Raw genomic sequence first — 25,986 nt, 5'->3', positions numbered from 1 at the left:
CACGGCGATATTCTTAGCAGGTGTCATCGTTGTGTTAAAACAACAACAACAGCAACGACCGAAAGCTGTTGCCATGGCAAAACAAAAACAGGATATGTTGTTGGAAGGATAGTTCCACCCTGCCAGCATCACGCCCCCCCCCCACCACATCCACCTTACGGCCTTCAATAGGCCACTTAATCGGAGACAACCTTTGAAAGAAAGAAGGAACAATCAATGCCTTTATTTGGTTTCCGACACACTCACAGTGCAAGAAATTGTGTGGGAGTAGGGAGGGGGTTAATGTGGGGTGGGGAAGAAGGGAAACGAGCCTCCCCCCCCATGTGACTCAACCCTTCTCCACCCCCACCAGGTGAGGAAATGATTTCCCCATTTTCGCCATTCCTTATTAAAGAGGGCGGTGAGAATTTCGTGAGAATTTCAGAGTTTAGAAGGGACAACAGCAAGGTAATGGCGTCCGGTACCGAGAAGCAAAATCTCGACAGCATCGAATTTCTAATTTGGGGTTCCAAACCATTTCCCCTTTGACACAATTGCTTATCCCGAGCCGAAAGAGAGGTGAGCCAGGACTCCCTGGATCTGGGTGGGAAGGCCCTATAGAGAGACCCTCATCCACCCCCAGCAAAGATCTCTCTCAACAGGAGGGGGCATGGGGTGAAAAAGGATTGCTTTCCTGACGACAACCCAACCGTCCAAACACCTCTAATAATGGCCATTACTGAGTGGAAGCAAACTTGGGGTAGGGTGGGTTGGGATGGAGGGCTCTGAGTGGACTTGGTGGGGGGGGGGAGAGGACAATGTATCTGGGTGATCCCACACATCAGAACTTGGCATGTTGATAAAACACTTTCCTTCCCTGCCAAGGAGTAAACGGTACCAACCCCTCCACCGGGACATCAAGTAATCCTTGATAGGCCCAACTCCTTTACCCTCCCCACCCCAAGCCAGATTAGTACTGGAGGGTCTCGACATCCTAGCCATGGGGCCAGCTGGTGCTCTCTCGGCCGTTCTTGCGCCCGTGCCCCTCGGGGTTCCTCTCCTTCGGGTGGCGCTGGGTGCTGCTGTCTCGCTGCGTGAATCTGGGGAGAAGGCAAAAACGTTAAGGCTGATAACGCAGAACCACACAGATGCAGAGCACACCGTTGGCAATCCGCTGCCCCCTTCTCCATAGCTGCTTTCTGATTTGTCGCTCCCCACAACCAGGAACGTCTCAGAGCCTCGTATGACATGGGAAAAACATATAAATAGGAAAATAAGAAAGAGTCTGCCGGATCAGGCCAATGGCCCATCTAGTCCAGCGTCCTGTTCTCACAGCGGCTCCCCAGATGTCCCCGTGGGAAACCCACAAGAAAAAAACCACACACGAGCAACTCTCCCCTCCTGTGGTTTCCAGTGGTTGTGTTGTAAACAAAATCTGACCTTATTCCCTTATGGGGTACACAAGAGTCCTTTGTAGGTTCTCCATCGGTAGGAGAAAATAACAGAGGCCAACCAGAGAATATTGAGAAGCAAAGCATCTAGTAAGCCTGATCTTTATCAAAGCTGTTGCAAAAGGGTCCCCCACTGACCCCACGCAGGGAGGGAGGAGAGGAACCCAAGAACAAAGGTGTGCAAGCCCTTATATAGACTTTTGAAATTCCCTGCCCTGGAGCTCAAGACCACGCCTCCATACATCATACATACATCACAGAAGGGGTGTAGCCCAAGTCACACCCCCCCCCCGATACATCATACCTAAATCACAGAAGAGGCAGTCTACAACAGAAATCTGAGTGAGTTGTTTATCTCCTGTCTGCCAGGTTATATGGTAATGCCTTATCTGATTGCCTTTCCTGGTAGTCTGGCCATTCCTTTGATATGGTAATCATTTAATTCCTGAGACAATGGGAAGGTTCCCTCACCCCCTCCCACCTTGCAGAGAAACGTTTGGTCAGTTTTAGGAGTCAAAATGGTTTCAGGGCTGTCCTCTCAGACATGTGGCCTATACATTCATGTACATGTTTGCTTGGTATAATTATGAACATTTATTTTATATATAAGACCTTAAAATTCTTATAACAGTTGATATTCAAAAGCATGACTGCCTAAGACTGGAGGCAGAGCACAGCCACTGTGGCTAATAGTCCTCTCCTCCATGACTTTGTCTCTGAAAGACATCTAGGTCGGGGGTCATCACTGTGCCCTGCGGAATCGAGTCCCATAGCTTAGCTAGGTGAAGGAATAAATGTGAGACCCAGTGGTGGCATAGGCGGTTATAGCATCGCAGTAGGACCCGGGGGACCCGGGTTCAAATCCCCCACTTGGTCACGATGCTCAGTGGAACCGCCTTCAAGCCATACATTTAAAGCCCCTAGATTGTTTCCCGCACCCACAACCTCGCAGGCTCTCTCACCTGCCCGCAGGGGCTGCCCCCAGCTGCCTCAGGATCACCTCTTCAAAATTATCCGCTTCCTCTTCGCTGCCCCCCAGCTGTTCCGCCAGCTCCTCCAGCGCGTCCTCGACTTCATCCAGGAGCTCCACGAAGCTTAGGCGGTCGTGGGCGAAGGCACCGTCGCTCCCAAAATAGCCGTCTAGGGCGGCCACTAGTCCTCCATAGTGCTCGGCCCAGCCCAGCCCAGCCAGGTAGCTCTGGAGCATCAGCAAGAAGCGGGGCTTCTGCACTGGCTCCAACCCTTCCTGCCGGGCGCACTCGCCAACGCCGGCGCAGCCCTGAGGGGGCCGGTACGGATGCTTGGCCAGTGCTTCCCACAATGCACCGGGCTCGGCGGGCTTCTTGGCCTTCCGGTGCTCCCCGTCTTTGGCCGGCTTGGCATCTCGCGGCCCCTGGTGCTTCCTGGGACGGTGCGGCCCATCGTTGGCCATCTTGGGAGCCTTGTGTGGAGGACGCTGTTCCTTCTCCGGGCCTTCGCCATGGTGTGTGGGCCTGCGCTCCTCATGGCTGTCGTGCCTCTTGTGCCAAGCCCTCTCCTTCCCTCGCTTGGCTTTGTGGCCTTCTTTCCAGGACGGCTTGGCCCCCTCTTCCGCCCCCTCCAGCTCCTGGGCCACCCTCCGCTCCACGCCGTCCAGTTCCTTCCGGAGCCCTTCAGACACGTTGCCAGGCGGAACTTTCTGGAAGGCTCTCCCCAAGTCACGCTGCACTGACGCCAGCAAGGAGCGCAGGCGGCGGATTTCGGCCTCGGGCCTCTCTGCCTTTTCTCGCTGGCGTTCCTGCACAGGTAGTTTTTCCGGGCGCGGCTGGGATTTGGAGTCGCCCGCCTCAGCCAGCTTCTCCCGCAAAAGATGGAGCTCGGCTCGTGTGGCCAGGAGGGAGGCCGTCTCCCGCTTCAGCGCCTCTGCCAGCCTGGAGTTCTCGGCGGCCAAATTCTGCCGCTGAGAGGTGAAGTCCAGCGCCTCGCCTTCCGTCTTGCGCAGGAGCAGCTGCAGTTCCTCCTTCTGCGCCTGCGGTTTTCCAAAATAAAATAAAAATGGAGACACGTTCGTTCGCTGGACCAAATACGTGAGAGGAAATCCCGATCCCAGGACGCAAGTGACGAAACATCACCACACCGAGGAACCTGGAATAATTATTTAGGGCCTCTCCCCAAAAACTGTTTGTGGAGCATTCGTTTCAGCAGTAAAATTCAGGACGGAAAGGAGTTATTTTGTCATTGTTGCTGTCGTTAAAAACGCCTAGTCCCGCATTCTATTCTCTTTATTTATTTAATTTAACCTTTTATTTATACTTTTATTAATTAATTTTACAATCATTCTAACAATTTCAAAGTTTGACTTCCTTCCCCCTCTTTCTGTGGTTCCTTAAATTTATTTTTTCATAACTTCCGCGAATCCAAATCCGTTTAATTTACTCATTTAATTATCTACTTTAAATACAAACTCTTATAAAACTGCAGGTTATTACAATAACCCTGCCGATGTTTTTATCTGTTTGCAATTTATTTGTAAATATTCAATAAACCATTTCTATTCTTTTATTTAAAAGTTTGCTATCTATCTCGATTTCTTATTCTTCCGGTGAGTTTTGCCATTTCTGCGTATTCCATAAGTTTTTGTATCCATTCTTCCTTTGCTGGGACTTCTTTCCATTTTGGGGCGAGTAGCATACATACAGGTGAAACTTGAAAAATTAGAATATCGTTGATAGGTTCATTTCTTTCAGTAATTCAACTTAAAAGGTGAAACTAATATATGAGATAGACTCATGACATGCAGAGCGAGATATGCCAAGCCTTTATTTGTTATAATTGTGATTATGGTGTACAGCTGATGAGAACCCCAAATTAACAATCTCAACTTTGGGGTTTTCATCAGCTGTGTGCCATAATCATCACAATTATAACAAACAAAGGCTTGACATATCTCGCATGTCATGAGTCTATCTCATATATTAAACTCCAGTAGCTAATGAAAACAATTGCTTACATAAATGGACTTTTCCACGATATTCTAATTTTTAGAGTTTCGCCTGTAAATAAATTTCTATACAATCTAGGTAGTTTTGTCCCTATAATTTCGCATTCCATTCTCACAGCCCCCAACCAGATAACTATGGGGAGCCCACAAGCTGGACCCGAGCACAAGACCCTTCTTCCCTTCTGTTTTTTCCGGCAATTCAGAAGCATCTCTGCCTCCAACCGTGGAAATTCTTTTCAGTAGCACCTTAGAGATCAACTGTGTTTGTTCTTGGTATGAGCTTTTGTGTGCATGCACACTTCTTCAGATACACTGAAACAGAAGTCACCAGATCCTTCAATATAGTGAGGGAGTGGGGAGGGGTATTACTCAGAAGGGTGGTGGGAATGGGTGACTTCTGTTTCAGTGTATCTGAAGAAGTGTGCATGCACACGAAAGCTCATACCAAGAACAAACACAGTTGGTCTCTAAGGTGCTACTGAAAAGAATTTTCTATTTTGTTTCGACTATGGCAGACCAGCACGGCTACCCACCTGTAACTCCAACCGTGGAGCCATTCAAGGCCTTATTTACCTCCCCAAATTTGTCCAGTTCTCTTTTAAATCCACCCAAGTTGGTGGCCGTCACTGCCTCCTGCGGCAGCGAGTTCCACAGTTCAACTGCGCTGCGTGACGAAGTACTTTTACCCATCCTGAATTGTCAGGAAACCCCCCTCCCCGCAATCGGCGGTTGCAATATAGGGAACCTCCAGTGCATTTTACCAGTTCGTCCTCGCCCTCCTCTGCCGGAAGCTCCCATTCCTCCAGTGGGGAGGGGGAGTTGGAGGCAGGAAGGCAGTGCAGGGGCTCTGACAGGATCGCAGAGCCTCAGCGCCAAGGGGAAAGTGGGGAACGGGGTCAGGTTCCCACGCTCCGAGGGCGCAGACCGGAAGGACGCGGAAGGGGGAGGCGGGGGTTCAGAATCCCGCGCCTCTTTTGCTGGACAAAGAACAGGAAGGGGTCATTCCTGGACTCTGCAGAGTGAGGAGATGGACGTTTGATCTTTTGCTCCACTGTATATAGCTGTGAACAATAAAGAACTTAGTCTTAGAAGTTCTGCATCTGGCGCTTTACTCATGAGCAACCACTGAACATCCTTACATGAACTTTCGATCCTTCAGCTTCCTCGGATGTCTGCAAATTCTACTGTTAGGGATGACCAACTAAGGAGGGACGGCTTATGAAACTGCTGGATTAGAAGACGCATGAGATACCAACCATAGACGCACAGCAAATGAAGATGATGGGCTTTATGGAACTTGCTGAACTGACGGGGAGACTGCGCGACCAGACAGAAGATGCGGTGGAAGAAGATTGGAAGAAATTCAAAGCTTATTTGAAAAAGTATTGCAATATATAGAAACATGGACTCGTAGAGGAGGCGTTATAGGCTTACAGCATGAAGGTTGAATTTAGTATAGAACTTTTGTTTTATGGTGAAGTAATAATATAGGTAGCTACTCGAAGCTACTAGCATGAGTTTGGCCAAACTGCAGAAGGCAGTGAAAGATAGGCGTGCCTGGCGTGCTCTGGTCCATGGGGTCACGGAGAGTCGGACACGACTGAACAACAACAATAATATAGGTCAATAATAGCTAAATTGGTAATTATTATTAATATGTGAAGTATGATGATAATCCCAACTGCTAATGATGATTTAACAATGAATATCAGATGGGAAGGACCGAGGGAAGTCAGCTAACACTGTTAAAGAAAGAGGAGAAAAAAGAATCTTTTATATTTTTAATGTTTTTTTAGGCTTTTGTGTGTTTTTTATGTTTTTGTATGTTATATTTTTGTATGCTTATTTTGAAAAAGTATAGATATTATTTGGGGGGGGGGGAAATGAAACTGCTGAAATATGCTGAAATGGCAAAATTAACAGATGAGTTAAGAGGACATAAGGCAGAGTCGCCATACATCCAGAATTTCCCAGACATAGCCGGAATACTGCACTAGGAAGCAGCATCCAGGAGGAAATTGCTTAAAAATGTATGGGGAAATCTGGATGTATGGCAGCCCGTGTTGGCAGTGTCATTTAACAACTTTGGCCATGATTTTCACTTTTTGAAATATGGCAATCCTAGCATAAGGACAAAGTATTTAAGAAGGAATGGAAACCGCTGATGGATTATCTATCAAATTATCACCAATATATGAAGGATTTGAAATATAAGCAGCGGATTACCGAAAGATTTAACGGTAAGAGGGGCTTTATAATAAACACGTATCTGTTATAAAACAGCTAATGAAAAGGAGTATAAATCAAACATCAGGAAAGGAGAGGCGGGAAGTCAAGAAGAAACATTGTGTGTTAAAAATTTTTGTATATGATGATAAATGCTTTGAAATATTATGGGATAACTAATGAAAATGATATGAATGGGGGGGGGGGGACGGACAAATTCTACTGCTATGAGAGGGAAGAATCAGGTCCAGACTTATTAAGGTAAAGGTAAAGAACCCTTGGACGGTAAAGTCCAGTCAAAGGCGACTATGGGGTTGCGGCGCTCATCTCGCTTTCAGGTCAAGGGAGTCGGCGTTTGTCCACAGACAGCTTTCCAGGTCATGTGGCCAGCAGGACTAAACCGCTTCTGGCGCAATGGAACACTGTGACGGAAGTCAGAGCGCATGGAAATGCTGTTTACTTTCCTATTTATCGACTTGCACAGGCATGTTTTCGAACTGCTAGGTTGGCAGGAGCTGGGACAGAACAACGGGAGCTCAACCCCGCCGCGGGGATTCGAACCGCCGACCTTCTGATCGGCAAGCCCAAGAGGCTCAGTGGTTTAGGCCACAGCGCCACCTTTTACCTAACTTTTTACTGTCTCCACCAACTGGCAGCATCTCTCCAGGATTTCAAGTTCCCCCTCCTACTCGGAGATGCCCCTGGGGAGTGAACCGGGGACCTTCTGCATGCAAAGGAGCTGCTCTGCCCTCCTTCGCTCCACCCAGACCCTCCACGCCACCTGCAGCTCCGCTTGCATCAGCCGGATGTCTTGATTCTCCTTGGCCAGCTTGTCTAGCAAGAGTCCCATGGCGTCCAGGCTCTGGTGGTCACCGTCTGATGACATCACCGCTTCTTTGGCACTCTGAAGCTCGTCGCCAACCGGGGGTTCCCGCGGGGGTGAAGCCGGCCAATCCTGCTGGGGTGGGGTGGGGTGGGGAGTCACAGTGAGCCGCAGCCTTGTCTGCAAACATCAGGATTTGAGCATCACAGCCAATGCAAGGGCGAGGCAGGTGTTGGTCCCCGAGGGGGCCCACGTGGCTCCGCCTTCCCGACCCTCCCAAGGCATCCCATTGGCTGGAATCTTTGGCTGGGCAGCAAGCCAGCAAGAAGATTCCATATGCTGACCCAGACCCAGTATTGTCTGCACTGACTGGCAGCTGCTCTCCAGAACTCCAAGCAAGAAACCCCCTGTTCCCTCTTGTGTCGGCACAGAGATAAAAGACTCACCACGCCAACAGAGCCAGGATGGGGCTCTTCGCTGTCTGAGCTTGACCAGGCGCTGAAAATGTCCACTGGGCCTGCAGGAGACAGCCAGGGCGGTGTGGGGGGAGGATATAAAGGAGAAAAAGGGGAGAGCTGAAAAAAATTAAGAGCCTCTTTCATATATATATACACACACACACACACACACACACACAATTTTTATTAAATCTTGTTTTACAAATTCAGAATATTCATTTAAACATCTTTAAAATATCAATGACTTCCCTTCTTCCCCTTCCATGGTTCATTTTGCATATCATAAATCCCTGCATATTTTTACATAAACTAAACCATTCAGTATTCCATTATTACATCCATCAAAACTTATTTACCCTGTTGAATTTAACTAAATGCTGCCGCCGTTTTCAAACGTATACAGTCGCCCCCCCCCATATATTGAGTAAACATTTCCCAGTCTTCTTTAAACGTATGTTCTTCTTGTTCTATAGTTCTATATCAGGCACATTCAACAGGTAGATCGTGGTCTACCAGTAGATCACTGGACGTCTGTGGAAGATCACTGGTAGATCACTGGCTCCCCTCAAAGAAGCTCAACAACTTTGACTCCCCTAAAAAGAGTTCAACAACTTTGATCTGAACCCCTCCCTAAAAAAAAAAAAAACCTCTACAACCTGAACCCACCAAAATGGGGTAGATCACTGCCTGTTTTTAACTCTGTGAGTAGATCGCAGTCTCTTGGGAGTTGGCAACCCCTGTTCTATATAATAATAATAATAATAATAATAATAATAATAATAATAATAATAATAATAATATTATACCCCGCCCTTCCCAGCCAAAAACCGGGCTCAGGGCGGCTAACACTAATTAAAATCACAGCAAAAACATAAACACAATCAATTTAAAATAACAGATTAAAATACAAATTTAAAAATTCAATATTAAAACTGCAGTCTCATTTTCAAATAACCCACCAATAAACTGCAGTCTCATTTTCAAATAACCCACCAATATCAAACAGAAACCAACCCAAAGGCCAGGTGGAACAGCTCCGTCTTTCAGGCCCTGCGGAAAGATGCCAAATCCCGCAGGGCCCTGTTCTCTTGTGATAGACTGCTCCACCAAGTCGGGGACAATACTGAGAAGGCCCTGGCCCTAGCTGAGGCCTCTTTCTAAGACATATAGAGCCTCTTTCTATGACAGCAATATTGGGGGGGGGGGGTGTTTCTGTGGTGGCTCCCCACTGGTGGGGAATGGGAGTTAAAACAAGACTTACCATCATCTTGGTCAAATATGACCCCTGTAGAGGGAGACAGAAAGAGGCAAAAAGGCTTTATTATTACTTGTCATTTGATTTTTTTTTTAAAAAGCCCTCACCTTTTAAGTTTGCAAAAAGGTTAACACAAGAGGTTAAGACTGTTACAGGCCCAACCCAGAGTTAGCCCCACCCCAGCAAGGCCACCGCTTACCCAAGGATGCCAGCAAGGCCAAACCCAGGAGGGCAAGGAACCCGAACAGCCATTTTGTCCTGGGAAGGCCACCGTCGTCGCCCTCGAAGGCCCCCGCGCCTCGATCTCTGCCGGCCCCTGGCAGAACGGGGGGCGCGTCCCGACCCTTCCGCCTGCGCAGGCCTTCGACGTCGCGCTCCTTGGACGCCTCTTCCCCGCTGCTGGAAGTGTTCCCTTCCTCCTCCCCCAGAGGGCCTGGGAAGGGAAAGGAGAGAAAAGAAGAAGGCAAGAAAAAGGAGGGTCAAAATATTGCGTCAGCTGGAGAATCAGGCTCATCTGTGGCCGCTCGGCTGTGGAGAGGGTGAAATTGCTCCAGGCGACCAAGCAAAGAAGCTTTTACAGTCAAAAAAAAAAAAAAAATTCCTTCCGGTAGAACCTTAGAGACCAACTAAGTTTGTTATTGGTATGAGCTTCCATGTGCATGCACACGAAAGCTCATACCAATAACAAACTTAGTTGGTCTCTAAGGTGCTACTGGAAGGAATTTTTTTATTTTGTTTGGACTATGGCAGACCAACACGGCTACCTACCTGTAACTAAAGCTTTTACAGGTTGCAGATGGAGAGGTGGCGAGTCACCCTCTTTGCTCCTGAACCCTGAGCTCTCTTTATGGAAATTCAACATAAAGGCAGAGCCTACCTCTGAACCTCACGGTTCCTGCTCCACATCCTCCTCGAGTGGAACCTGCTCTTGAACTGCAATAATACCTTCTGCATGCCAGGATGAAGTGAGAGTGAGTGAAAATGTGTAAGCAAGTGTGTCTGGCAACCTTACAGAGCTAAGAGTTTCGTCTGCTGTTCCACCTACTGTTGCTTCCTGGATACGTCCACCGCTAGAATGTGGCCTCCTGAAAGCTGCCCACAAAGAAATGCGGCCCTCAGGAATCTCCACATCACCTAAGTCCTTAAGCACACCTGTCCAGACACGAACTTGAAGCCTAAAACACATGCATTTGCTTGCATTCCGTTTCCTTGCCCTCTGCGCTTCCTCTATTGCCTCTTCCAGCAGCAAAAAATGTACAGGTGAAACTCGAAAAATTAGAATATCATGGAAAAGTTCATTTATGTAAGCAACTGTTTTCATTAGCTACTGGAGTTTAATATATGAGATAGACTCATGACATGCAAAGCGATATATGTCAAGCCTTTGTTTGTTATAATTGTGCTGATTATGGCGCACAGCTGATGAAAACCCCAAAGTTGAAATTGTTAATTTGGGGTTCTCATCAGCTGTACGCCATAATCATCACAATTATAACAAATAAAGGCTTGACATATCTCGCTTTGCAGCTCATGAGTCTATCTCGTGTATTAGTTTCACCTTTTAAGTTGAATTACGGAAAGAAATGAACCTTTCCACGATATTCTAATTTTTCGAGTTTCATCTGTAGATGTGTAGGCTGCTTGGGGCAGAGATCTGTCAAACGCCTCCGCATTACCTGTATTCCACAAAGTACTGCCTATGTTGATGGCGTTAAGTCACCTGCTTTGTGGATGAAGACAGTTCCCTGCGGGATGGGCACAGATCCTTCCTCAGCCTCGTGGGTGCTGGCCTCCTTTGCATGTGACAGGACGGGCTCTGCGGTCTTGACTAGCGTGGGGGTTTCTTCAGAACTGGGGCCCACCACCACCTCAGGACCCTGGATGGCGAGAGAGAGATAAAGATGCTTGTAAAATTGGCATTGTTCCCGAATTGTGAATGTGTGTGTGTGTGTGTGTGTGTGTGTGTATGCGTGTGCGCCTATTTCCTGACAGCCTCATATCCAATATTGCTTGGGAGTTCTAAGATTGTATCAGTGCAGCTTTAAAAGGTTCAGTCTGCCATCTTGGTTCAAAATGGTGCCCAACTGTATCCAGGTAAAAGGAACCATCGTGCAAAATTTGGTCAGACCAGTTTCTTTGTACGATAATGGCTTCCGTTGGCCAGTTAATTACCGCCATTGACATGTCCAAAACACTGCCGCCAACTCCAGGAGGCCCTGGGTGCCTGGGCACCCACAAAAGTTTCGCTGTGGGTGCTCGGCCTCTGCTGTCGCCCGCTGCCTTACCTCCGGGGTGCTTCCGGGGTGCATCTGCGGCCGCAGAGGGCCCCAACAGAAGGGGGCCTGTGTGAATCGTTTGCCTAATTGCCAAATGGAATCGAGTTCAAAGAGGAACAAAGCCCCGAGGCTGGAGAATTCTCACATACATGGAGAGATCCACACCCCACACACCCCTTAAGCAAATGCTCTACCTTCTGAGTGGCGCCATCGGCATCGGGGCGGTCGACGAGGGTTTTGCTCTCGCCGAGAGGGGCTGTCCGAAAAGATGACTGTGTTAAAGCTAGCAAACGAATGCGTTTATTATGTTCATCTGCATCCAGGGTGGGGAACTGTTTTCAAAGCCAGGGGGCCGCATTCCCTTCTGGGCAACTTCCGGGGGGGGGGGGGTGAGGAGCATGCCAGGGGTTGGTGGGTCCAGAAGCAAACCTGGACGCAGCAAAGGGTATCAGGGTCCAAGGACACATTTCAGCCAGGCAAAAACACCCAAGGAAGGTGCAAAGAAGGACTGGTGAGGGGCGGGGCCTGGTGAAAGGGGTGGGGCATCATAAACGGGGGTGGGGCCTGGTGAAAGGGGGTGGGGCCTGGTGAAAGTTCCAAGGGCCAGAGAGCAAGAGGGCTAGAAGGGCCGCATTCAGCCATCAGGCCTGGGATTCACACCCACACCCACACACCCCGCTGTAACCACACAGGGTCTGACGAAAATACCAGGCATCCTCCATCACTGAAAATATGCTTCCCTCCCTCAGAGCAGTGGGGTGAGCCGGACCCCATACACAAAGCAACTTCCCCATTATATACTGAAGTCCAGCCTGCAGGGGATTGCAAAGCAACCGGGGCAGCCAGGATATGCCAGGTGGGGTTAGGAAAGGGCATGGAAGGCAGATAAGGGTCGGGGGCCAAGGGCCTCGTCCATCACTACATACCTTGTGCCTCTCCCTGGGCCAGCTCAGACTCAGCCTGCGTTTCCAAGCCAAGGTCTTCTACAGGTAGAGCCTGGAGGGGCAAAACGAGTCGAAAATATAGGTCACAAGATTTCCCCTTTTTCCTCAGAGTGGAATGGGGGAGGATCTTTCCCTGGCCCTGCCCCCGTGGGCCAACTTTGGCAGGTGAGTGGGGCAACCCACTTGTCAATCACCCAACTTCATTATGGGTGAGTGTGTTTTTTGTAACTGTTTTTATTGATTGATTGATTGATTGATTGATTGATTGATACAAACAAGAAAAGAAACAGCTGTGATAAAATATCAGAAACAGATAATTTTATTTTTTTTGTTCTTAAAAGCAAAATACCCAGGCATGCAGGATGAATTCAACTGCCCATGGTTGATCTGGGAAGAGCGGCTGGGGAAATTCAGCCAGATGGGCGTGGTACAAATAATAAATTATCATCATCATCATCATCATCATTACATTTGAGGTTGGTCATTATATTTTTAACACCCACCTTATTTTTCTGACTGAAATTTGTTTTAAAGTGTTTGTAATATTGTGTTTTAATGTTGCAACCCACCCTGGGACCTTAGGTTGGAGAGTGGAATAATAATAATAATCATAATTATTATTACTATTATCATAATTATAATAATAATTATGAGCCCCCTGCTAAAATGAGAAGGGGCAAGCTCCCTTTCTGCAGAGGTTTCCAACAGAAGCCACTTGGTGCTGCAAGAGAAAAGCAAAGGGGTCCCTCTCTTGCCCACCAGCTGCCTGGCGGAAGTGGGAGAGAAGGTGACCAGCTTTGAGCTCCTGACTGTCTCTTCACGGTCACCTGGGCACCCGCCCCACATATGACACCTTGCCAGGAGCAGGTGGGCATGGTTTAGGCGGGGAAACGGTCCTGTGGGCCAAAGAGTGGGTGATGGTGGGCGAGATGCAGCCTGGTGAAGAAGGGAAGGGATCATAGCTCAGTGTCTACTCTGCATCTCCTTGTCTTCGGAGGGGCTGCATGTCCCAAGTGGGTGGGGCCAGAGGCAAAAGTGGGCGGAGTAACTGATGCAAATGCTGTATGTACAGTAGGCCATTTAATAAGCATACACACATCCCTCAATCATCCATCCATGCAAGCAAGAGCCATTGTCAAGAGTTCAAGGGAGCACCCACCCCCTCAAGAGAGTACGAAGCAATGCTAGTGAGGGGGTGTGGCCTACGGGGAGAGGGGCGTGGCCTGGGAAGATGGGTGTGGCCTGGGGAGAGTGGGTGTGGCCTGGAAAGAGACGGGTGTGGCCTGGGGAGATTGGGCATGGCCTGGAAAGATGGGTGTGGCCCAGGGAGAGGTTGTTGCCTGGAAAGATGAGTGTAGCCTGGGGAGAGTGGGTGTGGCCTGGAAAAGACAGGTGTGGCCTGGAGAGATTGGGCGTGGCCTGGAAAGATGGGTGTGGCCTGGAAAAAGATGGATGTGGCCTGGGGAGAGTGGGCCTGGCCTGGAAAGATGGGTGTGGCCTGGGGAGAGTGGGCCTGGCCTGGAAAGATGGGTGTGGCCTGGAAAAGACGGGTGTGGCCTGGAGAGATTGGGCGTGGCCTGGAAAGACGGGTGTGGCCTGGAAAAAGATGGATGTGGCCTGGGGAAGAGTGGGCATGGCCTGGAAAGATGGGTGTGGCCTGGGGAGAGTGGGCGTGACCTGGAGAGTGGGCGTGGTTTGAGGACGCCCTCCAGGTCTGAGGTTGCCCACCTCTACCTCAAACCATTCTGCAAACATCAGGGATGGGACATCTTCCAAGGGATGCTGATGGACTCCAGATCCCATCAGCCCCAGGCAGCAAGGACAACAGTCCAGAAGGATAGCCACCGCAGCCCCTAAAACCTGGAGGGCTGCAGGTTTCCCTACTCCCCCCCCCCCGAGAAAAGAAGCAGGTTCTAGGGCCCACCACTGACCCTAACTAGCGTCCTCCTCACAAGAGGTCAGCCTGATATAAAATGAGGCCTGGGAGACCCAAAAGCCTGCGAGCAGAGGGCTTTCGAGGAGTTCCTTATGCTGCCCCACCCCTGATGTCTCGCCCCTGCCCCACAGAGCCTTTGCCCCTCTCCCCAGTTTGCTTTCGGCTCCTGCTCACCTCAGAGCCAGCAATCACCCAGCTGTTGTTGTCCGACTCCCGGGAGTCTGAGTTGTCAGTCATTTTGGCTCATGCCACGGGGCGGGGGCCTCCTAGGGATGCAGACCCCCAATCGGATGGGGGGCTGGAAGGAACAGAAGACGTCTGAAGAGAGAGAGAGAGAGAGAGAGAGAGAGAGAGAGAGAAAGAAAGAAAGAAAGAGGAGGTTCTTTATCAGCCTCAGAGTACAAAGCAGGCAAGGCTGGCTGCTTCACGTCGGGGGAATTTGACTGGCAAATTAATTTGGGCAGAGAAATTGGGACACAGGCTGCAGATGAGATGGAAAAACCTGAACAGGCCAGCCGGCCTCTCTGTCTCCCATCCCAGCACGGTCTGCACTGGCTGGTAGCAGCTACAGTCTCTACCCCTATGAATAAAGATCCCAGGCCTCATGGTTTTGAGCAAACGGCTGGTTTAAAATGGGAGCATAGGAACAAAATCAGGCTGGTGGGTCCATTTAGCTCAGCATTGCCTACACTGACTGGCAGCAGCTCTCCAGGGTTTCAGGCAGGGCGCATTCCCAGCCCTACCTGGAAATGGCAGGGATTGAACCCAGGACCTTCTGCATGCAAACTGAGCTAAGGCCCTTCTCCATACCTGGCTGCAGAAGCCACACCCTGAACACTTCTTGTTGGGCTAAAACCACCCTCTTAATCTCTGACAGCGCACCAGCGCACTTGCTCAGAGGAAGCCTATTGAAATCAATGGAGTTGAGTCACAGGGTTGTACCCAATGCTGGTCTTCAGAGCAGACCCGTTGAAATTGAATGGCTTTGACTAACTTGGGCTGTATAAACACTGTACATTTAAAGCACCCAAGGAATCATGGGAACTGTGGTTCACCCCCTCACATTCCCAGCACCCTTAGCAAACTACAATACCCAGGATTCCTTTGAGCGGGAGGGAATGTGCTTCAGATGCCTGGGGTCTACCAGGGGTCAGCAACCTTTTTCAGCAGGGGGCCGGTCCACCGCCCCTCAGACCATGTGGTGGGCCGGACTATATTTTGGAGGGGGGAAATGAACAAATTCCTATGCCCCACAAATAACACAGTGATGCATTTTAAATAAAAGGACACATTCTACTCATGTCAAAACATGCTGATTCCCAGAACGTCCGAGGGCCGGATTGAGAAGGCGATAAGGGCCGCATGTGGCCCACGGGCCTTAGGCTCCCTACCCCTGGTGTATACACAGCCTTTGAGTAGAATGTACCCTTTGAGTAGAATGTAGAATAGATAAAACTCATTTATCTCATTGGGTCTACTCTGAAGTGGATTGAGTTGGAGCCAACCCAGAATAGACAAGAGAAGAGCATCTTCCCTTATTAGCTTGGAAAGGAGGGGGGGGAGGGTTTGGCAGTTTTAAAAACGTCTTCCAGGCAGAGCTATTCTCGCCGGAAAGAGAATGTGGAGAATCCAAATTATGCCGGACTCTGAACGAGGTCCGATTACCAGCACTCCGAAAGCAAAGAGAGGAAGGGGAAATAGCAAGTTATCTTGCAAACACAAAAATGCAAATCTGTGGGGCTCTGGGACAAAGTTGGTGGGCTTTTGGAGGGGGGACACACACAGGTGTCAAAGGAATAGGTACTCCAGACCTTCCCCCCCCCAAAAAAAGAGGTGCCCACACATCAAAACCTCTGTTTTTCTTTTCTTCTTAAATATAATGAAAATAAATTGAACAAAGAATTTAAACTTTAAACCATAAAGGTTTGCTGCCTGGAAGTACAAAGATCCAATGCCGCTCCAAAGGGATAATAAAGTATTAACTCGTACAAATATTCCCTTTTATTATTGGTAAGGATAAAAGCTTTCTCCACTCGTGAACTCGCTTATTGTCGAGAATCGAGGTTCTTAAATGAGCCAGGTGTTTGCATATACTGGTGGCGCTGAGTGAGCCTGCAACTCAATATTTTGTAGAAGAGGTAAAATCATGGCATATAATGAAAATTTAAAAAGGTCGTTTGAGCTCTGCCCGTTATGTAGTTTTAGTTTATGAGACATCTCTTCGAGCAGGGCAATCTGCCAACCCTTAAACACAGCAATCGCGATGATAAAGATTAAAGGTCTTCCAAGATTTAGCAATGCAGCCGGCCGGGTCTGCTGTTAAGAGATGAGAAGTAAGTTTTTTTTTTTTCAAGACCTCTTTCTCTCCCCTCCCCGCAATACATTCTTGTTAAATATCTCCCCCCCCCACGCCCCTTCCCTGTAGGGAACAGCTGTCAGAACAAGAGACTGACTTTGGGGGAAAGGAGGGAGGTATTTTTAGACGCTTTTAATACACTTTAGCAGGTGGAAATTGCTGAGCAGACCAGCCCAGACTGCTCTGGAGGGACATGGCAAGATCTTTCATGCCTCCCGCCCCAGAATCCATTTAACTCCAAGCTTTTCTACTCCCTTAGGGATCTCCAGAAGGGAAGTAATTCCTGCTCCCCCCACAACAAGTAACTCTCCACTATTCCTTTTTTGGATACAGGATTTTAAACAGCCTTGCTGGTTTGCTCCCCCCCCCCACTAGGCCCCCATGGTTATACGATGGAAAAGCACCTTTTTTGCAGAGAATTCCTAATCTGGAAGTTTGAGAAAAAGAAGGAAGAAAAAAGGCTGCAATTTTAAATGTTATCTTATTTTTTAATTTAAAAGCATGTCCCCTCGGATGTTAACACTCTCTGCAGGTGCATGTAACGTTTGCCATATTCAGGGTATAGAAAGGTGACTAAATTAGACCCATTTCAAGAATAAAACTGTGTTGGAGACAACCCTTTCGAGGTTGGAAACTGTTAGTCCATTGGTCTATCTAGCTTAGCGCTGTCAACACGGACTGGCAGCTCTCCAGGGTTTTCAGGCAGGACACATGCCCAGTCCTAACTTGGAGGTGCTGGGGATTCGAACCTGGGACCTTCTGCATGCAAAGCAGATGCTCTGCCACTGTGCTACGGCCCTTCCATTCCATTGGAACTGGCATAGGAAACTGCCTTCTAGTGAGTCAGACCCGTTAGTCTATCTGGATCAGCACTGCTGGCTGGCACTGACTGGCAGCAGCAGCTCTCCCTGCCGAAAATCAGACTTGGGAGAAAAGAGAAAAGTTTTGGGGCAGGATCCTTGGAGTGAAATAGGCAGTATTATTCCTCTTTCAGAAGCCTAATCCTGTGGGACAAAGCTAATTCCCAACACCACACAATCGCACATCCCCATGTACATATATTTCTGTGGCTTCTACTGTGTCCTCTGCTCCTGATCTCGAGTCTCGACATACAAAGAGGCTGTGGTTTTACAGCATCCACCAGAAGATGCAAGCAGGAAACGGCCTTGTTTTGTCGCTCTCAACTTCTGCCCCCCCCCAGCTCCGATGCCATAGCAACCCTGGCAGGGGTGCCCTTAATAGGAGATTTATGTGGGACAGCGGAACCTAGATGGCCCAGATCCTTGGCGGCAGTGGCTACAGGCAGCCAAACACCACCCGACACAGGCAGGGACAAAAATGGTCCTCTCTATACAACAACACTTTTTAAAATTTTCATAGGACAACAAGAGAGCCCTCGGTGGTGTGGCGGTTAGCATGTCGGACTAGGACCTGGGAGACCCAGATTCAAATCGCCTCTCAGCCAAAAAACTCACTGGCTGTGACCTCGGGCCAGTCAGCCTGACCTCTCAGTCTGACCTACTTCACAGGGCTGTTGTGCAGGTTAAGGGAGGGAGGGAGAGAGCCACGTACACCAACTTGATCCCCTTGGAGGAAAAAAGCAGGATGTAGCTGCAATAAGGGGGTTGGACTAGATGACCCTTGGGGTCCCTTCCAACTTTACAATTCTATGATTCTACATGAGGTCCCGGCAGCCTTCAGCAGGGATGTGAGAGGGCTTGTTGGGGGGCAGGAAACCGGAATGGTGATTCCATCGTACATGAGCTGCCTGGTATCTTCTCATAATGTGTTATAGCCAACGCGGAGCCCTCCAGATGTTGCTCAACTACAACTCCCATCATCCATGACCAACTGGGCTATTCCGATGTGGGCTGATGGGAGATGGAAGGGCTTCGTACCTCGGATTAGACCCTTCGTGGGTTTCGATGCAACCCATTAACAAAGCTCTTCCCCCTGGGAATGGCGTGAGTTGTGGGTGCAAAACGCGCACCGCTGCAGTTGTTGGCTCCAGAGCAAGTGGGGAGAGAGATACAGCCCTCCAGAGCTTGTTTGGACTCCCATAATTCCTCAGCAGTTGGGGTCCTTGGAAGGAAGGGCAGGATATAAGTTTAATTTTAAAAATAAATAGCAATAAGCATGCTTGCTGGGGCTCATGGAGAGTTGAAGTCCTACAGGATCTGAAGGGCTTGTCCGTCCCTACCCTCTCCCCTCAGTCATAGATCATAGAATCATAGAATCCTAGAGTTGGAAGAGACCACAAGGGCCATCCAGTCCAACCCCTTGCCAAGCAGGAAACACCATCAAAGCATTCCTGACAGATGGCTGTAAAGCCTCCGCTTAAAGACCTCCAAAGAAGGAGACTCCACCACACTCCTTGGTAGCAAATTCCACTGTCGAACAGCTCTTACTGTCAGGAAGTTCTTCCTAATGTTTAGGTGGAATCTTCTTTCTTGTAGTTTGAATCCATTGCCCCGTGTCCGCTACTCTGGAGCAGCAGAAAACAACCTTTCACCCTCCTCTATATGACATCCTTTTATATATTTGAACATGGCTATCATATCACCCCTTAACCTTCTCTTCTCCAGGCTAAACATACCCAGCTCCCTAAGCCATTCCTCATAAGGCATTGTTTCCAGGCCTTTGACCATTTTGGTTGCCCTCTTCTGGACACGTTCCAGCTTGTCAGTATCCTTCTTGAACTGTGGTGCCCAGAATTGGACACAGTATTCCAGGTGAGGTCTGACCAGAGCGGAATACAGTGGTACCACCTGGCCTGCCTTGCAAGGCTTGTGAAGCAGTGGTGAGGAACCTGTGGCTCTGGATTTCAAATCCCATCACCACACCTGACCCAACCAAAGCAGAAGGGGTGATGGGAGTTGTAGTTCAGCAACTTTCGGAGAGCTTCCACCCATCCCCTTTTTACAGGCCGCTTAGCAAAAGGACACACATTCACATTCAAAATAAGGGCATAAAGGCTTGTTATATTAGCAAACAGGGCAAAGTAATAGAACAAAAACTGGTAATAATATTGGCCGGCTCTTATGGCCAGGGTTTTGGGACCTGTTGACCTCTGGAGATGTCGCTACATTGGAATACCCATCCTCCTTGACCACTGGTCATGCTGGTCGGAGCTGATGGGAACTGGAATCCCTAAACGCCAGTGGTTTGCCACTGGTTTGCCCAACTGCCATAAAGTTTAGGGTGCAATCCTGTAAGCACTGACCTGGTAGGAAGTCCCATTGAACTGAATGGGTGCTTACTTTCCGGAGTAAACATGTGCAGAACTACTGAAGGTGTGAAGCTCTTGGGTGTTCAAGAAGTGGTGTGTGCGAATGTTGAGCATGACAGCCAAAAAAACAACAACAAATTAAACAAATCCCCTCAATCGCCAGGAATAAATCACCCTGTAGCACTGGCAACTTGGAAGGCAGAAAAGATGGACCCCCTACAAGCATTCCTAGCGTTGAAGTGAGGATTATATAGCCAATTAAGATCTCACCTCTCCATCAAAACACAACCCTTAAGGATTCCAGGGGCTTGCAAACTCAAGAGTATACAGAACCAGTGAATAAATTCTTCCGGATTAACTCATGCAGGGTATGTAGGCACGATTGTGTATGCGGGTGGCAATCGGGTACAATATATGGGCACAGGTGGGCTTTTGTGATGGGACAGAGGTGGTGGAACCTCTCCAAACTCCAGCATCACCCCTCTCAAACCATGCATAAAAGGATCTGGTCTAGACAAGGGGTCAGCAACGTTTTCCAGCTGTGGACCGGTCCATCGTCCCTCAGACCATGTGGTGGGTCGGACTATATTTTTTTTGGGGGGGGGGGAATGAACGAATTCCTATGCCCCACAAATAACCCAGAGATGCATTTTAGATAAAACCATACATTCTACTCATGTAAAAACACCAGGCAGGCTCCACAAATAACCCAGAGATGCGTTTTAAATAAAAGGACAGATTATACTCATTAATGGGCCACATCCGGCCCCTGGGGCCTTAGGTTGCCTACCCCTGGTCTAGACCCTTCCCTTTGCATTGATCGCTGGGCGAAATGCCACTTCTCAGTTTTGGAACCAAAGTTACCTGCAATAGATCCAAGGCAACGGTGGTTGGGGGAGGGGAGTACATTTGGAGGAATCTCAAAAAACGAGTCCCATCGAAACTGCAAGCCTTCTCTCTCTCTCTCTCTCTCTCTCTCTCTCTCTCTCTCTCTCTCTCTCCATATATATATATATGAAAAAGCAGCAAGTCCCTCCCAGAAGGCAAGGTGAAATCACAACCAACCCACCCCCCTAAAGGGGCAACGGGAGAGCTGATGGGGCTGTTGCCATGGTAACCCTGCATCAGCGACCCTCGGGGATTCCCTCTGCTGGACCAAATCATGCCGCCGCCCCCCTCCCCTTGAGCTGCTTGCCCTAAAATTGTGGGGGGGGGGCTCTCCGGGGACCCATACTATTACCCCACAACAATCCCCTTCCTCTTTCCACCCATCCTTACCTTAGTCTAGGGGGCTCTCAGATCTGGAAGTTTTTTTAGAAGCTGGAGAAAAGGATGGCTGCGAAAATGCCTCTTAACTTTGTATAGGAAACTTCGCAGCACTTTACCCGGCGGGGGGGGGGAGGAAAGGGGCGGGACGTCGGGGGCCAGGCAGCCTATCCCAGGGGTTGGGGGGAAACGAGTTCCGCCAATGAAGGAAAAGCGAGGGCAGGACGGGGGGGGGGGGCGTGGAGGACAGCACTGTTTTGGGACATGCAATGCAAAATCCTGAGGCCGGGAGATAAATGTGTAGGAAACCCCCTAAATGGGGAGAGGTCTGGATCGGGAAGGAAGAGCACGCTTTACGGACCCCCCCCCAATAAGATCAGCCTTCCTAAGGCTTCTGGGGGGGTGTGCAGAGGGGGGTCCCCCCCCGTCAGCCGTTTAGGATCCTAGCGAGCAGGCATGACTAAGCTGAGCGAGGCTGGAGAGAGACAGCAACAGCTGGGAGTCGAAGCAGAGAGGCAGATTCTCCTGCCCGCCCAAGGACACTTTATATCAGCCCTGGATAGCTCAGTTGGCGAGAGCGTGGTGCCGGTAACGCCAGTCGCAGGTTCGATCCCCGTACGGGGCACCTGCGTTGCAGGGGGCTGGGCTAGATGATCCTCAGGGTCCCTTCCAACTCTGGAATTCTATGGTTCTGTGGAAGGACCGGGGGACCTGTCGCCTTTGCAGGCTGGCTGCTAGGAAACCCTCGCTGCTGACGAATTCCGCGAGACTCTGTCTAAAGCCAGAACGTCGGAAGAGCGAATGGCCCATTGATCCAGCATCCTGTTCTCACAGTGGCCCGCCAGGTGCCCCAATGGGAAGCCCGAAAGCAGGAGTCCCACTTGCTGGTAATAACTGGTATTCAGAAGCATCACTGCATCCAATTATGGAGGAACAGCCACCGTAATTAGTTGGTCTCTCCCCCACGGATCTGCCGGCTTCGTTAACGTGTAACCCTGAAATTTTGGGTCCCCTATGATGGGAGTAGTCAGGATTTATGTTTGGGGGGGGGGAGGGCAGGACACCCACCTGCCATGCTCCATCTAGCAGGTTGGGAATGAAATGTCTCAACAAGAGTTGTTTTAAATTACTTTCTTTTGGCCCCAAGTGCTCAGAAAAATCTTTCAAAAATTTTCCTACAATTTCTAATTTTATTTAAGTATTTTTATTTATTTACTTCGATTTAAGGGGGGGTTTACCCCCTGGCTACTATGCCCATGGCCCCTTCCAGAGTTTTGAACCGTTTTGTACTGCAAACCCCATGCCAGTGTGGTGTAGTGGTTAAGAGCGGTAGACTCGTAGTCTGGGTAACCGGGTTCGTGCCTCCGCTCCTCCACATGCAGCTGCTGGGTGACCTTGGACTAGTCACACTTCTCTGAAGTCTCTCAGCCCCACTCACCTCACAGAGTGTTTGTTGTGGGGGAGGAAGGGAAAGGAGAACGTGAGCCGCTTTGAGACTCTTTCGGGTAGTGATAAAGCAGGATATCAGATCCAAACTCTTCTTCCTTTCCCCCCCAACTGAGTAACTGATGCTCAAACTGGGGGCTGTAAGTAACCCCCCCAACCCAACAATGTCCATCTTGTGCCACAAACCCCGTGTTTTGTTTCCACTATCACTTACTCAATTGTTGGGTGGCACACAACGCAGGGTTTGCAGCACAAAACTATTCCGAATTTTTGGCACCAGTTTGGAGTGAATTGGAGAAAGTTGGGTTCTGCTCAGGAGTGGACCTGCTGAAATTGAAGAACATGGCTGTTAAGTGTATTGATTTAAATATGTCTACTCTGAGTATGCAGGTGGCACTGTGGGTTAAACCACAGAGCCTAGGGGCTTGTCAATCAGAAGGTCAGCTGTTCGAAGACGGGGTGAGCTCCCTTTGCTCAGTCCCTGCTCCTGCCAACCTAGCAGTTCAAAAGCACGTCAAAGTACAAGTAGACAAATAGGTACCGCTCCTGCGGGAAGGTAAATGGTGTTTCCGTGCGCTGCTGTGGTTCGCCAGAAGCGGCTTAGTTATGCTGGCCACATGACCTGGAAGCTGTACGCCAGCTCTCTCAGCCAGTAAAGCGAGATGAGCGCCGCAACCCCAGAACCGTCCTTGACTGGACCTAATGGTCAGGGGTCCCTTTACCTTTATTCTGAGTAAAACATTATTGACTAGCACCCATTGGGGGGGACAAGACAGGCAAAGGGAACACAAGACCTTTTAAAAAACATGATTTTGATATCTAAAGAAGCTACAACCTGCACCCCAAAAACAATTGTCTGGGGGGGAGCCTTTTTCAGCTTGAGGGCCAAATTCCCTTCTGGGGAACACATCTGAGTGGTGGGTGGGGCTAGAAGCAAATGTGGGTGGAGCAACAAATGTCTCTTGAGCAGGCTTGTTCTCCCCCCAAGCAAGCAAGAGGCATTGTCAAAGTTCAAGGACACATTCCAGCCAGGTAATAACAGACAGCCTGGGGAAAGTCCTGTAAAATTCCAGAGAACTACACCCCACACTGTTCCTCTTCCCTGGCCCAAAATTATTTCCCTGCAACACTGCTTCTAAGGAGTGTAGAGACTTCCGCTCTCAAAAAGAAACCTGCAAGGCATGCTCAGCTAAAAGATGCTGACCCTGGATCATCAGGTGAGCTTTGGAATTCCGGAGGGATTGAACCCAGGGAGCAACCTCTGCAAGAAAGTGAACAGGGGATCCCAGATCTGATCAGCAGCCCCGATACCTGATCTGCATCCTACAGCATGTTGGCTCTGTAACAGGATGGTTTCTGGCTTCAGAGATGCATTTGGCTGAGAAAGCAAAACTAACCCTTCAGGCCGGGCGATTCAGCCTTCGCCATCCTGAGAAGGGTGTGCAGACACACCTGTCACACCTAAATCTCTGCAACATTCACCTCCAACCCTTTCAGATTTCAGCAATACATGGGACATTTTGATAAGCCAGCAGGATAAATCTCAACCCAGATCACCTGCACCCAAGTGAACAGTTAGCTTTCAATATATATGTCTATTAGCATTCATTTATGTAAGGTTTTTGGAGTGGTCGCAGCACTCACAGTAACAGGGAATGGGAGGTCAATTTTATCTCATAAAACCATGTTGCAGTCTGTCTCCTGGAAGCAGAGGAAGTTCTCTAATCCTCTCAGCAACCTTGTAAAGGGAGGTAGATTTTATCTCAGATGCACACCTGCTGCGGAATCAGACGAGCGCCTCTTTGGCCATGACATTTCGCTTGTGTTCTTTTCTGTACTGTGGAACTGGTTCACTCTGTCCTCTCCCTCCCACTCCCCCCCTTAACTTCTCCTCTACTGTTGGAAGGTTTCCCCTAAAAGCACCGCAGCCAGAAAAAAAAACCCCAAGACCAGAGATTTTGCCTTTAGATTTCTAAGTCCCCTGCCAGCCTCTTTCTTGGCAAATCTGAGCAGTCCAGGCTTGTCCTTGGCAGCTGAGTGGGTTTGAGGCTTGTTGCTTCAGCAACCAGCTTGGGGGGGGGGGGGGTGCTTTGAAAGGAAGCAGAAGCTGAGAGGTGACACTTTGTCAAAGAAGCAAACAAGAGAAGGGGGGGGAATGCCTTTTTGTGCGGGGTGTGTGTGTGTTTGCATCTCAGTAGACTCTGTTCTTTCAAGTCTTGGATTGGCCAAATGGGCATTTTTGTGGCTTTGGGATGTGGAGGGGACGCTCAGCCAGCATGTTTGGGGTCAGAAAAATAGAGCAAGGGCACGAAGGTCTGGTTTGTAAATTACTTTTGTGTGCTTATTCCAACAGGATCAGATCAATCGTCTCTCTAATCAAGCATCCCGTTTTCTACAGTGCACAAAAGGAGTTGCCGTCTACGAAGGCAGACCACTGGCCTATTTCGTTCAATACGGCCCACACTGGCAGCGGCTCCGAAGGGTTTCAGAAGGGGGAGGTAGTATATGCCTAAGAATACCAGTTGCCAGGAATCACAAGCAGGGAGTGTTGCTGTTGCACTCAATTCCTGCTTGCGAGCTTCCCGTCGAGGCATCTGGCTGGCCACTGGGAGAAGAGGATGCTGGACTAGATGGGCCACTGGCCTGATTCGGCAAGGCCCTTCATATGTTCAAACACAAACCACCAATTCATACACACATGAACGTATAAGCAACCGGGGCATTGCTCCCTCCCACCAGCTTTCAGATTGAGTTTATAACAGCACGGTACAAAAAATTTCTTTTAATACGTTCACATAAAAACCAAGAGAGAGAGAGAGAGGCTGTGTGTGTGTGTGTGTGTGTGTGTGTGTGTGTATGTGTATATCTCAAGAATTCCCTACTCTCCCAGATTCCCTTCTTTTCAAAAAGTCCAGCAGGGCAAAACAGATTTTTTTTTTTAAAAAAAGAAAACAATTATCAAAATCACACCAGTAACCACTTGACCAAAACACACACAAGTACAAAAATGGTCTGGGGTCTAAGGGAGAAAACAAACAAACAAACCCACCAATTTGTTTTTAAAAGTAAAAATTTAAAAAACCAAAAAGATGTCCAAGAGTGTTTCCTCTTGCATGGCTCTCTTGAAATTCCCTCTGAAAGAGGTTCAGGGCAGGGATGGTCTGTTCTCCGTTACTTGAGGGCCTGTCAACCCTCAAAATATCAACCCTCCCCACAGGGTCCAGGCTTTGGCAGACTCGCATCTGGCAGTAGTTCTAGGAAAATGGGAAACTGAGGGAACCGTGCTGCATTTGAGGAGAGGGGGTCGTGGTCCTCTTCTAAGAAAACGCCAGTGGAAGAGAGAGAGTATAGACCCCCCCCC

The 25,986-nt window shown here is 49.1% G+C and overlaps 1 protein-coding gene across 2 annotated transcripts; it reads right to left on the bottom strand.

Annotated features, from left to right (window-relative positions):
* Nucleotides 1-204: 204 nt before the first annotated feature.
* On the bottom strand, nt 205-21,255 carry PBXIP1 (PBX homeobox interacting protein 1). Of its 2 annotated transcripts, none has more exons than XM_033135811.1 (11): nt 21,192-21,255; nt 14,503-14,646; nt 12,375-12,444; nt 11,643-11,704; nt 10,893-11,049; nt 9,372-9,605; nt 9,179-9,202; nt 7,906-7,976; nt 7,418-7,594; nt 2,393-3,438; nt 205-1,079 (listed from the first exon to the last, which is right to left on the bottom strand). In XM_033135811.1, the coding sequence occupies exons 2-11, from the start codon at nt 14,563-14,565 to the stop codon at nt 974-976; spliced, it is 2,010 nt and encodes a 669-aa protein (XP_032991702.1). In that variant the 5' UTR covers nt 14,566-14,646; nt 21,192-21,255; the 3' UTR covers nt 205-973. The 2 variants fall into 2 exon arrangements, with proteins under 2 accessions (XP_032991702.1, XP_032991703.1); XM_033135812.1 differs by having other exon boundaries at nt 7,418-7,591.
* Between the last annotated feature and the right edge of the window lie 4,731 nt (nt 21,256-25,986).

This window comes from Lacerta agilis, chromosome 17 (assembly GCF_009819535.1).
Source record: "Lacerta agilis isolate rLacAgi1 chromosome 17, rLacAgi1.pri, whole genome shotgun sequence".
NCBI lineage: Eukaryota > Metazoa > Chordata > Lepidosauria > Squamata > Lacertidae > Lacerta > Lacerta agilis.
This window is presented reverse-complemented; position numbering and strand designations above follow the sequence as displayed.

What these genes read in the sequence shown, in the direction of transcription:
- PBXIP1 (XM_033135811.1), bottom strand. Translation starts at nt 14,565, where the DNA reads ATGACTGACAACTCAGACTCCCGGGAGTCGGACAACAACAGCTGGGTG. An exon ending in CCGATGGCGCCACTCAGAAG is followed by an intron (nt 11,050 to 11,642) that starts GTAGAGCATTTG and finishes CTCGCCATCCAG; the next exon opens with GGTCCTGAGGTGGTGGTGGG. An exon ending in TGTCTTCATCCACAAAGCAG is followed by an intron (nt 9,606 to 10,892) that starts GTGACTTAACGC and finishes TTCCCTTCCCAG; the next exon opens with GCCCTCTGGGGGAGGAGGAA.